The sequence below is a fragment of the Plecotus auritus genome (genome assembly GCF_963455305.1).
Source record: "Plecotus auritus genome assembly, chromosome: 2".
NCBI classification, from domain to species: Eukaryota; Metazoa; Chordata; class Mammalia; order Chiroptera; family Vespertilionidae; genus Plecotus; species Plecotus auritus.
Window position 1 is genome coordinate 17,356,340 of NC_137771.1, and position 14,615 is coordinate 17,370,954.

The 14,615-nt window shown below is 52.3% G+C and overlaps 1 protein-coding gene across 3 annotated transcripts in view; it reads left to right on the plus strand.

Annotated features, from left to right (window-relative positions):
* WDTC1 (WD and tetratricopeptide repeats 1) overlaps positions 1-14,174 on the plus strand; it is a 53,673-nt gene extending 39,499 nt beyond the window's left edge. Inside the window, exons 7-18 of one of the 3 annotated variants that reach the window (XM_080657395.1) lie at positions 243-425; positions 1,258-1,352; positions 1,728-1,843; positions 3,107-3,182; positions 3,805-3,913; positions 4,695-4,868; positions 7,920-8,155; positions 9,673-9,850; positions 10,767-10,959; positions 12,193-12,369; positions 13,084-13,145; positions 13,800-14,174. In XM_080657395.1, the coding sequence (XP_080513521.1) occupies positions 243-425; positions 1,258-1,352; positions 1,728-1,843; positions 3,107-3,182; positions 3,805-3,913; positions 4,695-4,868; positions 7,920-8,155; positions 9,673-9,850; positions 10,767-10,959; positions 12,193-12,369; positions 13,084-13,104 (1,558 nt within the window). In that variant the 3' untranslated portion in view covers positions 13,105-13,145; positions 13,800-14,174. Of the gene's footprint in view, positions 1-242; positions 426-1,257; positions 1,353-1,727; positions 1,844-3,106; positions 3,183-3,804; positions 3,914-4,694; positions 4,869-7,919; positions 8,156-9,672; positions 9,851-10,766; positions 10,960-12,192; positions 12,534-13,083; positions 13,146-13,799 lie in introns of those variants that run through there. The other 2 variants (XR_013960001.1, XM_080657394.1) reach the window with 2 other exon arrangements.
* Positions 14,175-14,615: the final 441 nt, after the last annotated feature.

Consider the following 14,615-nt stretch of genomic DNA (forward strand, 5'->3'; position numbering starts at 1 on the left):
TTTTAAGGTACAGTAGTGTTTACCTTGAGTTATGTTAGAATAAAACACTGTGTGAGAAGACTGCTAGAGGGCCTGGCACACAATGGGCACTCAAGAAATGAGAGTGATTTTTGACATTCTTATTATTTACAAACTGGTCCAGAGCCCCACCCACTCACCTTGCATAACAAGGCCTTGGCTGCTTCTCTGCCTTCAACACAGGGACCCAGACCTCAGTCCCCTAACTCTGTCCTCTCTCACAGACAGTATGACCTTCGGGAGAACAGCAAACACTCGGAAGTGCTGATTGACCTGACAGAGTACTGTGGCCAGCTGGTGGAGGCCAAGTGCCTCACTGTCAACCCCCAGGACAACAACTGTCTGGCAGTAGGGGCCAGTGGGCCCTTCGTGAGGCTCTACGACATTCGCATGATCCATAACCACAGGTATGAACAGCTCAGCCTCCTGTGGGCAAGTCCCTGGGAACCTGCTGCCCCTTTCCCTCATTGCCATGCCCTCTTCTTTTGGAGGTGGGTTTTTTAATTTTTGTGATTAAAAAAATAATTTTTTTCCTTTTTATTGATTTTATTGAGGTGAAGCTGGCTAACAGAATTATACAGGTTAATTTGTGTAATTTTTTAAAAAAACTTTAATTCATGCTTGTTTTGGAAATATGAAAAGTATAATTTAAAAATTACCCATAATCCACCACCTGAAAGAAATCACTATATATAATACTTGCTGCATGTTCTTTTACTATGAGTGTTTATATAGTTATAATCTTGTACGTGCATTGCTTTTATGTACATGTAAGTTTATTTTGTTCTTTTTTTTTTTTTTTTTTTCAAAAACAAAAATAGGATATACTAGAACCTCCACAGAAGTCCCAGACCTGAGAGGCTTTGCCAGCCTGGGTTTTATGGACTCTTGGGAGAGGTGCAGGAACGTGTGGCCTGCTTTACTTTTATTCACGGGTTTGGGCGACTTCTGTTGCTCCTCACATGCTACATGACTTGGATTAGGCCTTGAGCTCTAGCTTCCTCATCTGTAAAATGAAGATAATGGGGTGGTCATGAGGACCCAGACAGTTGGCAGGATCTATTTGTTAAGCACTGTAATGTATGTGTCCACAGCCATCTAGTTGGTGGACATAAAGAAGAAAGGTACTTTCTGTTTCTCTCAGGGATACAGACTTGGGTTTTCCTCTAGGGAATGTGGTCTGATCTAGCCAGGGGTAGTGCTAGGCATTGTAACCTATATGGTTTGCCTTTCCACCAGAAAGAGCATGAAGCAGAGCCCTTCTGCAGGTGTGCACACTTTCTGTGACCGGCAGAAGCCCCTTCCGGATGGTGCAGCCCAGTATTATGTAGCAGGTAGGTCTCTGGGTGCTGACTCACTCTGGGGCAGTGCAGGGAGGTAGTGTGGCACAGTGGTCAAGAGCAAGAGTTTGAGAGTTCGACATACTTGGGCTATAATTCTGACTGCCATTAACCAGCCATCAAGTGACCTTTGGCAAATTACTGACCCTTGATGGATCTTAATTTCTTTTCTATAAAATGGGGTTGTAATGACCAAGTAATATAAAGCACATAAAGTAGCCCAGCCCATATGGTAAGGGCTCAACACTGGTTGCTGTTTTTATGATGAAGATGATTGCTATCATCATATGGCTGATTTCACACAACTCTCTGACCCCTTTTTGGGGTCCTGGGAGCCTCATACTAGAATGACTGGACTGTTCCCTGCAGGTCATCTGCCAGTGAAGCTGCCTGACTACAACAACCGTCTGAGAGTGCTGGTTGCCACCTATGTGACCTTTAGCCCCAGTGGCACCGAGCTGCTGGTCAACATGGGAGGGGAGCAGGTATGTACGACTGACCAAGTTGGCTCTGCCCCGCCCTCCCCCACCCCATACCCAGCAGCCAGGGCTGTGTACCTCACGTCCATGATGCAGACAAGAAGCCTTACTGTAAATGCCATTCTAGTGAAATGTGGGAATGACATAGTATCATTGGAATTCCCAGACAGGTGCCCTAAGTTTTAGAACTGACAGACCTATCTTCAAATGCTGACCTTCTGTTTTCTAGCTGTGTACAGTGACTTAGAACAAGTCTCTTTTTTTTTCTGAGCCTTGGTTTCCTCATCTGCTGTTTTCCCAGGAGGAGATCTTGGGGTTCAGGCATGCAGCCAGGCTCTGGTTTAGGGCCAGCTTTGGGAAGTGTTCTTTGATAATGGCAGGTTGCTAAAGCTTTTGTTTGCATGTTCTCAGTCAGAATATTTATTAAGCCTTGCATAAATTCATTTATTTTACAAATATTGAACACATACTCTGGGACTAGCATTATCAAAAATATGAGGGAGACAAATGCAAAATATAATGCATCTCAGGCTAACAGGGGAGACACAGCAAGTGAAACAATTGATGACATTACAAGGTAAGGTATGATTTTGTACAAAAGAAATGGAATGGAGAAGAGGTGAGTGCCTGAGTTCAGAATAGAACTCTGGCTTCAGATTGCTGAGCCATCATCTGGCCTAAAGGTAGCATAAGGATGAGTGGAGAGGAAGTCTAGCAGAGTGGTTAAGAGCTTGGTTTTGGGTCCTGGCTGTGTCACATGCTGCTTTCATGGCCCTGGATAAAGTAAATTCTGAGTGTACATTTCTTCATATATAAAGGGGATGATAATAATAGTACCTCTTCCTGGGAGGGTTTTAGGATGAAATCAGATATCATATAAAACAACTAAAGTTACTGGAGCAAAGTAGGAAGTCAATAAATGTTAAGTAATAATAGACAATATTTACTGAGGGAAGTAACTAGCAGTGTTATTTTAGGTAAATTGCTTCTCTTTTCAGGCTTCAGTTTTCCCATCTGTAAAATGAGACATTTTACTTTGTGACCTCCGAGGACCTTTTCAACTTAAGCATGTGATTCTAACTAATGACAGTATTTGCAGCAGGAACTAGGAAGATTCTCCTGACTGAGGGTTGCTCCATAGAAACCCCTTCCGGCCTGGCTCAATGGTTCCCTGCTCAACACTCACTGTGTTCCTAAGGTACACCCAGGCTTTGCTCAGCCACATGCTTGCCTCACAGCCTCCATTTCTTCTTGACCCCTCCCCTCTAGGTCTATTTGTTTGACCTGACATACAAGCAGCGGCCATACACGTTCCTCTTGCCTAGAAAATGCCACTCCTCAGGGGGTAAGTTCTCCCTTGTGGTGTCGTTTAGAGTACCTGCTGGGGAGCTTGAGTGTGTGCCACCTCTGCTAAGAAACCTGCCCCTTACCTTGGGCTGTGGCTTTGATCCTCCAAAAGGAGTAGATTTTCTGAAATACACTACCTGTACAGTAAAAAAGAAGATAACAATAGGTCGCAGAAATCTGTCAAAGGGATTTGTGCCACAGCCCTTTTCACTTCCCTCTGCAAAAACAAGTTCTTCCTATGGTTGGCTCTTGAGGACCTGATATAGTTGTCCTTCCCTTATTGTCCTAGATCAGTCTCCTCATTGATTTCTTATTGGAGTCTAAAGTTGATTTAGACAAGTCGGCACCCTCAACTCCTACTCCCATCCCCAACTCCAGCTAAGGGCAATACCAAGTTGAAGCTGTGTTCCTCTTCAGCCAGCAGAGGGCGCACATGGTTTTCTTTATGCCCTTGCCTGCCACTCTGCAAAAAACTTGCTTTCTGGGAATAGATCTTACTCTGGGAGGATGGCCTCACAATGGAACCAACAGACCCTGTGATGGAAGCTGGAGGGCTGCCAAGGAGATATGAGGACCTCTTCCTGAGTTGTTGCTATTCCTTTCTCCCCATCCCCTGCCAGAAGTTCAGAATGGCAAGATGTCCACCAATGGTGTGTCCAACGGCGTGTCCAACGGCCTGCACCTTCACAGCAATGGCTTCCGGCTGCCAGAGAGTAGGGGATATGTGAGGTGAGGCCAGCTCACTTGTCCAATCCTCCCAGCCTCAATTACATCTATAGACTAAAGGGAGGAGTATATCTTATAACCCTTCCTCCTGACTCCCACCCAGGCACATACCCCAGAGCCAGAGGACTGGGGCACATAATTTTCTGGAGGGTGATTAATGTTCCCAATGCCACTCCTACCTGGTAGGACTCCAGTCATGCTCAGACCGAACTCTGGTCTCTTGAACCAGAAGCTGTAGTCAGGACCCAGAAGCTAAGTGCCTCTTATCACTGAGCTCCTTCCCAAAGGGCCCCACACAGATGGGCCTCTCCTATTATATTTTTCTCCATCCCAGAGCATCTTCTGACCTCTGTTCTCTGTCAGGTCCTGTGCTGGGCTTTGGATACAGAGGTTTTCAAGTCCTCTAGCCCTTGAGAGAAACAGAATTCTTTCTAGAGAGATCCATGGGAGGGACTTGGGTGATCACAAGGTTCGGCTCAGTATAGAGGCAGGTGGGGTCAGCTACTATCATGCCCAAGAGTTTGGTTAAAAATTGCCTTAAACCTATCTAGGACAGCTTCATTTATGTTTCAATTGTTTGTTTACTGGCTCAGAGTATCTGGAATTGTACCCATTACCTGTCACAGTAACTCAGGCCAAGGATAGGAGTGGTCCCCTCTTCTAGATGATAGTGCAGATCCCAAAGGCCAAGAAAGCCTGGGTGACCCTCAGACACGGCTACAGACTTCCTGAGGGTCTCTCTGATCTCCTTTGGCTGGCCTGACGTGGCTCTGCATCCCCTTAGCCCCCAGGTAGAGCTGCCCCCATACCTGGAGCGTGTGAAACAGCAAGCCAATGAGGCTTTTGCCTGCCAGCAGTGGACTCAGGCCATTCAGCTTTACAGCAAGGCTGTGCAGAGGGCCCCTCACAATGCCATGCTCTACGGGAACCGAGCTGCTGCCTACATGAAGCGCAAGTGGTGAGTGGGTCTGGGCCAGGGCGAGGGATAAAGGCAATGGGCCTGATAGAGCCCTGGGTGGTGGTAGTAACATCCCGCAGCCTCTTAAGGCTTCTTGGTCCCAGGCCTCTCCTCCCCTCCTCTAGGCTGTGGGTGGGCAGACACCCGACCCATTAGTCAGGATGTCTCAAGCACCAGGGAAGCTCACAGTTAAGTGGAATATGCACACAAGTAGCTTCAACGTGGTGCTTTGTTATTAAGTGCTATGGTCACTGGGAAGTAGGAATTGGAGAATGGTTAATCCCAACTGTTGGAGAATTGGGCCTGGAGCTGGACTTTGAAGGAGCAGCTGAATCTTGCTAGATGGACATGAGGTGTTTGGTGAATTCAGTTAATATTTGTCTAAAATGATTCTGCCGCTCCTTGACCTTGGGGAGTGCTTTCCTGGCTCTTAAACCCTGTGGACCAAGCACAAACAGGGTCCCAGGTATCTGAAGCTGGCTGTGGGTCTTGCTGGGTTGTAGTGGCCAGTGGTAAAGGAGTAGGTCCATATCTTAAAGAACCCTTTATCTTTGGGGATCCTCAGGGCCCCCAGCCCTTTCTGCCTGCAGCACCAGCAGGCAAGCAGACAGGCAGACCCCATCCCCCAGCCAGGGCCAGGACTAGAGATGGATAGAGCTGGGCCCACAGCCATTTCTGCTCCGTCTGGCATCCGTCGGCTCTGCCCAGACAGACAGGCCAGCTGGTGTGCCATCGTCTGGCTGCAACTAGGCAGGCCAGAGAGGGAAGCTTAAGAAACCCACCCAAGTCAGCAGGATGGTGGGTGGGGGTTTGGGAAGGTGCTACCCCACAGGCCTTAGCTGAGGCATCAGGAGCTTGCCAGGGCTCAGATGGCAGCCAAATCCAGGAGATGACTGTTAGAGGGCCATCCTGAGGTGTTTCACCTCACTGTCCCAGCAGTTGGGTGGGTCCTCATCCAGACTCTAGCCTGAGAGCTGTTTCACTCCTGCTAAGAGAGGCTGATAAATTCCCAACCCATGGGTGCCCTCGACATGTTCTCTGAGCTCTTACTATGCACTAGGTACTAGGGACACAAAGTTGCCACTCTTAAGTTCTTGTGCCCCGGAGCACCCAGCCTCTGGACAGGGGACAAAGACAGGGACATGGTCTGTCATCAAAGAGGCAGGAAGCAGTAGGTCTTTTGGAATGGTCTGACCATTCAAAAAAAAGGTTGGGTCGCTTTAGTTCGGCATCAATCAGGAAAGCATCAGGAAGATGTGGTGCTGAATGGGCTTTAAGTGTGGGCAGGCTTAGACAAGGAGATGAAAAGGAGGAGGGGACTGTGGGGGAAGGACATTCCCAGGGAGATGAAATGGTATGAACAAAGGCTTGGGGGTGGGGGACTGACTGAAGAGCTTATTTGCAGAACAACAAATCCATTTGGCTGGAGCAGAGGGTTCGGGAAGGGACTGGCAGGAGATGAGTCTGTGAGGTAGCCTGGGGCCGGCCTAGGAAGGACTTGGAATGCAGGGCAGTGGCTGTGTTTTGGCCTCGATTCAGTGGATGATGGGCAGCTACTGAAGAGTTTTGAGCAGAAGAGGGATGTGCTGAGGGCTGTCCTTTCAGGGAGATTGATCTGGCAGTTCGTCTGGATGGGTGAGCCCTGGGGCCAGGCTGCGCTCTCCTCATTGTCTCTCACATGCCTGCCAGTGACCCCTAGAATGTCACGTTCTGTCCAGGCCAGGCTCCCCAGGGCTGCCATCTGCTCCTGGATGCAGTGGGAGCTGTCGCCCTCTGGCTCCTGGCTGGTCTCTGGCTGGCTCTCCCCAGGAGCTCTGAGGGGCACCTTGCAGGTGGTAATTGGTTTCTAAACAGGCCGGCTCCCTCATCGCAGCCACTGGTTCTGACACTGGCCACACCATGGAAGCACTCCATCTGCTTCCTGCCCCATACTGGCTGAGCTGCTTGTTCTAGGTCTGAGCATGGCTGCTGCAAGGGATGGATGCTCCCCTGAGTGCTGTAGGAGAGAAGGGTCAGGAGGACGTTTCCATGTAGGGCCTGCTTTGGCCCTGTGCACGAGGCTTGTGAGCTGTGCCTCGGTGGAGGAGCCACCAGCTCTGGTCTGGGAGCGCTGGTTGGCATAGTTGGGTCTTAAGCCCAGAAGGGAATAAAATAGCTCCCAAAGGAGAAGTGGCTCCTGTGATCCGTCTGGCTCTCCAGATGAGAGGTGGGAACTGTCTATGGGTGCTGGGGAGTGTGTATCTTATATTCTGGCACAGGGTGGGAGGAGGGGCTTCTCCTTTGACCCCGTCCCTCTTACTCCTCCACAAAGAAACATTTCCATTTCCCTTCACCCATGCTTCAAGAGGTTGGAGAAGTGAGTGGGGACGATTTATAGCTCCTGGTGTTCTTGCTGCCACCCCCACAACCACCACCACCACCACCACCACCATCAGTTTCCAGAAAGCTGACTCTGCCAGTCTGTCAGGCCCCATCCTCCAGCCCCAGGAGGTAGAGGCCACAGCTGCTGTGGATCAGTCAGCCAGGACAGAGGGGGGTCTGGCCAAGGGCTTATTGCCTGCTGGTCAGACCCTAAGTCTCCCGCCTGGCACTTCTGGCTTCCCCAGACCACAGAAGTGTCCTTGAGGGCTCCCTGCCTTGGACATGCTTTGAAGGCCAGTCAGGGAGATTTGAGGAGGTGCATGGAGGAAGAGGAAAGGAGGGCTTGGGGAGTCTGAGATGGGCAAGATGCCAGGCCTTCTGCTGCAGAGCTGCGGGTGCCTGGGGTGAACGGGTACGCAGGAGCATGCTATGTCCAGCAGAGGGCAGCCTGACACTGGGTTTTGCCATACACTCATCTCCCACCCCACCCCCAAGACTTCAGGGTTCCTAGCTTGCCTCCTTAACATACTTAGTCTCCTGGGCTGAGCCAAGACTCTCTTCATCCCCAAGTACCCTTGCTCTGAGATCTGTCAGAGATGGGCTGGGGTGGCCACAGAAAGTGGGGACTGAGTGAGGATGATTCTTTGCTTGCCATGTGGCCCCACCTCCAAGCCACACTCTCTTATCCAGGGATGGTGACCACTACGATGCCCTGAGAGACTGCCTCAAGGCCATCTCCCTAAATCCATGCCATCTGAAGGCACACTTCCGCCTGGCCCGCTGCCTCTTTGAGCTCAAGTACGTGGCTGAGGCCCTGGAGTGCCTGGATGACTTCAAAGGGAAGTTCCCGGAGCAGGCCCACAGCAGCGCTTGTGATGCATTGGGCCGTGACATTACAGCCGCCCTCTTCTCCAAAAACGATAGTGGTGAGTGGGCACTGAGGAGGGGCTGCCGTTACTCTTCCTATTTGAGGTGCTACATGACATTCTGGAGAGGACCTGGTTCTGGGGTTAGAGAGGCCTGGGTTCAGATGCTGATTCAGAAGCCATGTGACCTTGAGACACTCACTTGGTTTCTTTGAGACTCAATTTCCTCATCTGAAAATGAGGAAGGATAGCACTTCCCATTCTATGAGGACTAGCAATGCCTACCTGGTGTAGTGCCTGGGACTTGGATAAGAGTAGGCCGAGCCCAGTCAGGACGTGTGGGTTGCAGGGCATTCTCACCCCTCACAGACAGGGCCTTGGGCATCTGAGTGAGGGGCAGCTGCCGGGGTTGTGCTTGTTCCCGTTGGCACACTTGCAACAGAGACAGCAGCAGAGGGCAGTGGAAATGCCTTGGATGCAGGGTGTGGAGCCTCGGGTTCCAATCTCAGCTCTGCCATGTGGTGACCATGTGACCTTGGGCAGAGTACAGCCTCTGAACCTGCTGCCTTACATGCACAGAGAGCATTTGAAGCCCTGCTCAGCTCACCCCATTAGCTGTGGAGTGCAGGCTGGGTGATTGTAGTATGGTCTATAAACATGAAAGGTGAGCTCACTGGAGGCAGACATGGACTCCTACCTCTCCCCTTTACAATTTATTAATCATGCACGCCAGTGATCCGTTTGTTTGAAGTTATCAAGCATTTACCATGTGCCAGGCACTGTGCTGTGTCCTGGGAATACAGCTGTGAACAAGTCAGATGGGATTTCTGCATCCATGGAGTTTACAGCCTAGTGATGGGACCAAGGGATGAAGGAGAAACGAAGAGTGGGATGAGTGCCATGGGGACCTGATATGGTATAGGCATATGGGGGAGGGCTTGACGGCAGTCTGGGGTTCTTGGAGAAACATTTAAGCTGAGATCTCAAGGGTGAAAAGGAAGAGTTAACTAGATACAAAGTGTAGCTATGGGAGATGAATAGTTCTGGCATAGGGACCAGCACATGCAAAGGCCCCGAAGCAGGCAGGAACAAGGCACTTTTAAGGCACTGAGAAAATTGGTGTGATTTTACCCAAGGCCCTTAATCTAAGCATCAGTGCCTCAGTTGGGATCCATGATAACTTGTCTTCTAGAAAGGAAGGGCTTGGACCTCACTGCCTTCAGAACTATGGATCTGTTTAGAAAAATCAACCCTTCGAACTTTCTTGGTAGTGCTTCACCCACCCCTCCCTGCCTCTCACCTCCACAGAAACAGACCTTGCACCTGTGCATCCTTGGGGCTTCCAGACATTATTCAGGGACCTGAGCCAAGGCTCTCCTGGCATCAGAGGTCTCATTTTTAATATCCTCAAGGACTGGGTCCAAAGAAGCTTCTCTCCCACGATCGTTCCCAGTTTTCTAGGGCAGGGGTAGAGGGCGGTAGCCTACACTGCAAGTACTTGGGCTGAAAACAGGGGGGAAGATGGGAGAGGAGAGAGAGGGACTGGACTCTCACCTTTCCTTGTTCTCTGCCCCCAGAGGAGAAGAAGGGAGCTGGTGGTGGCGGTGGCCCAGTCCGCCTCCGCAGCACGAGCCGCAAGGACTCCATCTCAGAAGATGAGATGGTGCTGCGGGAACGAAGCTACGACTACCAGTTCCGCTATTGTGGCCACTGCAACACCACCACGGATATCAAGGAGGCCAATTTCTTTGGCAGGTCTGAGGCCTTGTAGAGGAGCAGGGCACAGCCTGATTGGGCAGGAGGAGGTTGGGGGCGTGAGGGCATACTTTGTCTAGAAAATTCTCAAGTCCCAAAGTAAATTCTCAAGTCCCAGTTCTGCCTCTGTACCCTGGGGCAAATGGCTTCACCTCTGTGGGCCTCAGTTTCTTTACATGTAAAATAAAACCCTAACCCCCACTCATGAAGCCACAGTGAGGACTAACGAGGTAATTCGTAAGCGCATCCAATGCAGTACCTGCTCTGTTCCTCCATCTCCCACCCCCTCCTCCCTCTGCCTCCATGTGTGGAGCTTGGTTTCTTTATCTGGGTGCTTGGAGCCTCCTCCTGCTGGAGGTATGAGGCAAGGACCCTCAGAGGCTGGCAGTCTTGGCACACCTATCATGGTCAGAACAGTGCCTCAGGTACTGAGGGACAGCTGTGTCCCACACACCATCACCCCACCCCTCCTTTGTAGATGTTGCACTTTGGTAGGTAAAACACATGAACGTGGATCGAGAACCTCTCCACCGAGATCCCCCTAACTGTCCACAGTGTGTAAAACGTGGGGTCTCCGTCCAGGAAGGCGACCACTGAAGGAAGGAAGGCTTAGGGTGTTCCCAGAGACGCGACCCGATCCTGGCACCCAAGGAGCTTAGGATGTAGTTTGGGGATAGTAACTTGGAGGGACCCAGGCATTCCCTGGCTCTGAGTTAAGAGAACACTTAAACAGAGACTGGAGCCCTGCAGCGTGGAGAGGACTACCATGTGCTGAGTCAAGTGAAGACCCTGGAGTTTGGGGGCTGAGCAGATACAGAATTCCCTAGTCCCCCTTGCCCTAAGCCACACAGCCTCTCCTTGAGGCTGTAGGGCAGTACCCCACCTGACCTCCCTGCCCTTTGCCACCCCCCGCCAGCAACGCTCAGTACATCGTCAGTGGCTCTGACGATGGCTCCTTCTTCATCTGGGAAAAGGAGACCACCAACCTAGTCCGCGTGCTCCAGGGGGACGAGTCCATTGTCAACTGCCTGCAGCCGCACCCCAGCTACTGCTTCCTGGCCACCAGCGGCATCGACCCTGTTGTACGGCTGTGGAATCCCCGGCCAGAGGTGAGGGTGTAGACAAGGTGGCCGAAGCCAGACAGTGTGGAGGGTAGGGATGGACCCTGTGCAGGGCCTCCGGCTGAGCCTGTGAGGGTTGGGAAGGGAAATGGGTCCCACGGAAGGTGAGTGAGCTCTCACTTGAGGGCTCAGGGTTATGAAGGTGGGAGCCGTTGAGTTCTGACAGTTCCAAATACCATGGGCAGTCCCAGGGCCAAGAGCTGCCTTTGAGGGCCATATCTGTGAGCAAGCTGTGAAGATGTCTCACAGGGCGCAGTAACCAAGGGCAGGGCAGGGAGGGAGCCAGACCAGCTCCAGCACCGGTCATGAGAAGGGGACCCCAGGCTCCCAGGTACCCTGCCCCTCATATAACACGGTGGTGTGTCCCCCAGAAGCTGTGCGGAGGCCTATCCCTCAGTCACATGGAAGTGTTCAGGCTTTGGCGTCTGGCACACCTAAGTCTGAATCCTGGTCCCTTCACTCACTGCCTAAGGGACTTAACCATCTCTGACCCAGGTTTTTGTCATCGCCACACTGGAATGGGAGTGACAGCGACACCTCAAAAGGTTGCGTAGGAGGACAGTGTGGCCCCTTCCACTCCCAGGGCGGGTCGCCAGGTGGGCCAGCCTGAGGCTTCCAGGGCCCTCTGTCCCACCACCTCCCTCTTCCCAGCTGGCAAAACAGAAGGCAGGTGGTGTCTAATTCCAAAGTCAATTTTCTTCGAATTTTAAAGAGAGCCTACAGGGCCCTCCCTTGAGAAAGGAAAAGAAAGATAAAGGAAGGGCTGTTGGGAGTGGCAACAGCAAAGAATGGGGAGTTGTGTCTGTACCCCCTCCCTAGGTACCCAGTATGTGTCCTCCCTCACATATGCCCATGCATGGTCCCCTATGTACATGTCCTGATGTGGTGTGTACCAATCATTTTCTGGTGCAGACCACCCCATGTATACACTGATGTGTGTATTCCCCCCAGTATCTATCCCAGCATGTGGAGCCCTTACATATATCTCAGGGTGTTGTGTCCCTTCCCATGTGGGTATCCCTCACATATGTCTTGGTGGGTGTCCCATGCATATTCCAGTGTGTATGTTCCTTCTATCCATGTACACATATGGACAAACCGATATAAACCCACAGACAGCTGGTGTGCACATCCTCCTCCATATGTATAGCTCAGTCTGCGTGTATGTCCCCTACACACATATGTGCCTCTCCCATACATCCTCGTGTCCCTCCCCCACAGAGTGAAGACCTCACAGGCAGAGTTGTGGAGGACATGGAGGGCGCTTCCCAGGCCAACCAGCGGCGCATGAACGCAGACCCGTTGGAAGTGATGCTGCTCAACATGGGCTACCGGATCACAGGCCTGAGCAGTGGGGGTGCTGGGGCCTCTGACGATGAGGACAGCTCCGAGGGTCAGGTGCAGTGCCGGCCCAGCTAGACCCTCAGCCCTGGTCCCCAGCCCCTGCTACTGGCTGGACCCTCCACCCTGGGCAGGAGGGCAGGGGGTTCTGTTTTGGTTTGTCTTCCCCCCACCCCATTTTTTCATTTCCCCTGTTTTGTTTGTTTGGCATTGGGGGTGGGGGTTGCTACAGTTTGCTGGCTTTCAGACTTTGGGGCAGATTGCCCTTGACTGACCCCAGCCCTGAGCAAAAGAGCAGGAGGGGAAGCCCCTCCCTTTGCCCCCCACCGCCCCTCCCAGGTCCCTGGAGGGCTCTGGCCTGCCTCAGGGGTGGAGGCCAGGCTGAAGCTGTCTTCAAGGGCTGCCCTCCCTTCTGTTGGCAGCAGGAAGGGGATTGGAATTCCCAGGCCATAAGGGCTAGCCTTGACCTGTTGCCACTCTTGCTCCCTGACTGGCAAGGCCAGCTCCCTCCTCCGTGGTCTTCAGGGAAGGCTCTGAAAAAGGACGGGGTCCCACCCTCCCTCCAGAGCCACTGTGTCAGGGTGGAAGCGGAAGGAAGGATGGGAGCCCTGGACCTGGTGAGGGCAAGGCCAGGCCACTGTGCCTGCTCTCACTGGCCACCTCTGGGTACTCGGCCTTTCCTGAGGACCTTGGTGGGGGAGAGGGGGCACCACACTGTACCCTGCCCACCCATGCCAGCCCTTCCACACTACGGCTACTCTCCTTTCTCAGGCGCTCCTGGCCTCACTGTGACCTTTCTGCCAGAGCTCCCAGCCAGGCCTACTCTTGCTGAGGTGGGGCTCCCTGCTAAGGGCCCTTCTTGCCCTTTCTCCCCTTCCTCTCACCCCACATGCAGAGCCGCCACAAAGACCAAAGAAGTGATGGCTTTTCTCTGTCCCCTGCTGCTCTGGGGGGAGGAGGATGAATCTCCTGAGCCACTCAGATGGGAAAGTCCCTAACTCAGTCCCCTCCCTCCTCAGCAGCCCCAAGCTTTACACTGGATGCAGCGGTCACCCCACCACTCACCAAGCCCCCCTCTCTCTGCCTCCTTGGCTCTCAGCTCAGGAGCTGCTCCTAGTAGTTGGTTCATCCTTCCTCCCCTCTCCCTCCTCCCTCCCCTCAGTGCTTACTTGGCTCCAGCCCTCCAGCTGCAGCCTCTGGGGAGAAGCAGCCCCCCTTCTTTTTCTTCCTCCCTCCGCCCCTGTCTCTGCCAGGTGCCTCCTCTCAGTCAGGCTTCAGAGCAGCCCTGGAGACAGGAGGGCCATGTTAAAAGCTTTTTCACAGTTTTAAGAAGACAGGGGGGTGAGGATAGTGGTGGGGGGTCTGGCACTATCTCGTCATTGCTTTAATCCCAGCAACACAGGTGGCAGCTTCTCTCCCCCCTCCCACCCAGTCCCTCTTTCCACCCCTCTCTTCTCCTTGGTAATGAAGTCTATTTATTGGTGAAGGAAACAGCTGCTGCTCCTCCTGCTGCTGGGACTTGCTCCCCTGTCTCTTCTTCATGACCTTTCTCCAGCCAAGGAGGGGAGAGCCAGGAGTATTGGGGCTGGGCCCTGGGCCCACAGACCAGCAGGGGCCCCTTTGCTTTCCTGTGTTTGAGCTGCCCACCATTTCCTCTCGCCCTGCTTTCCACCCTCCCTCCCTCCCTCCCTCCCTCCCTCCCTCCCTCCCCACTGTGCCCTGCCTGTCTAGCCCTGGCCCTGCAGTGTGGAGAGACACATAAGCCTTACTGTTCTCTGGGGGCAGGAGCCGAGCCTTTTTGTTGCTCCGCTCCCAGGAGAGTGAGGGTGACGCAATTGATTAAAACTGTTTTGTTCTAGGTATGGCTGGTTGCATTTGTGTGGTGCAAATGGGTACTGGGACCAAAGTGAGGGTACGTGGTCCCTCACCTCTGTAGCTCTGACTTTGAGTAACCACACCTGTACCAGGCAGAATGAGGCCTGCCTTGGGAGCGTGGCTGTGGGAGTAGCCACCCAGCCTAGCAGGGCTCAGTCCAGAGCCCGGCGCTCACTGGTGGCTGGCTGTGATTTGCAATAATCAGCTCTCACTCTCCGGGCTGTTTTCTCATCCGTAAAATAAGGAGGTTAGGGTCTTAGTGGTTTTTCAAACTTTTAAATTAGAACCCAAACAAGAAATAGACATTTTACATTACGACCTAAGATACCTATGCTTATTTGTATGTATACAATTAACGTAAGTTTTATACAATAATACCCTTGCTACATGCAATGTGTTCTATTTACCATTCTATTTTATTAATGAGA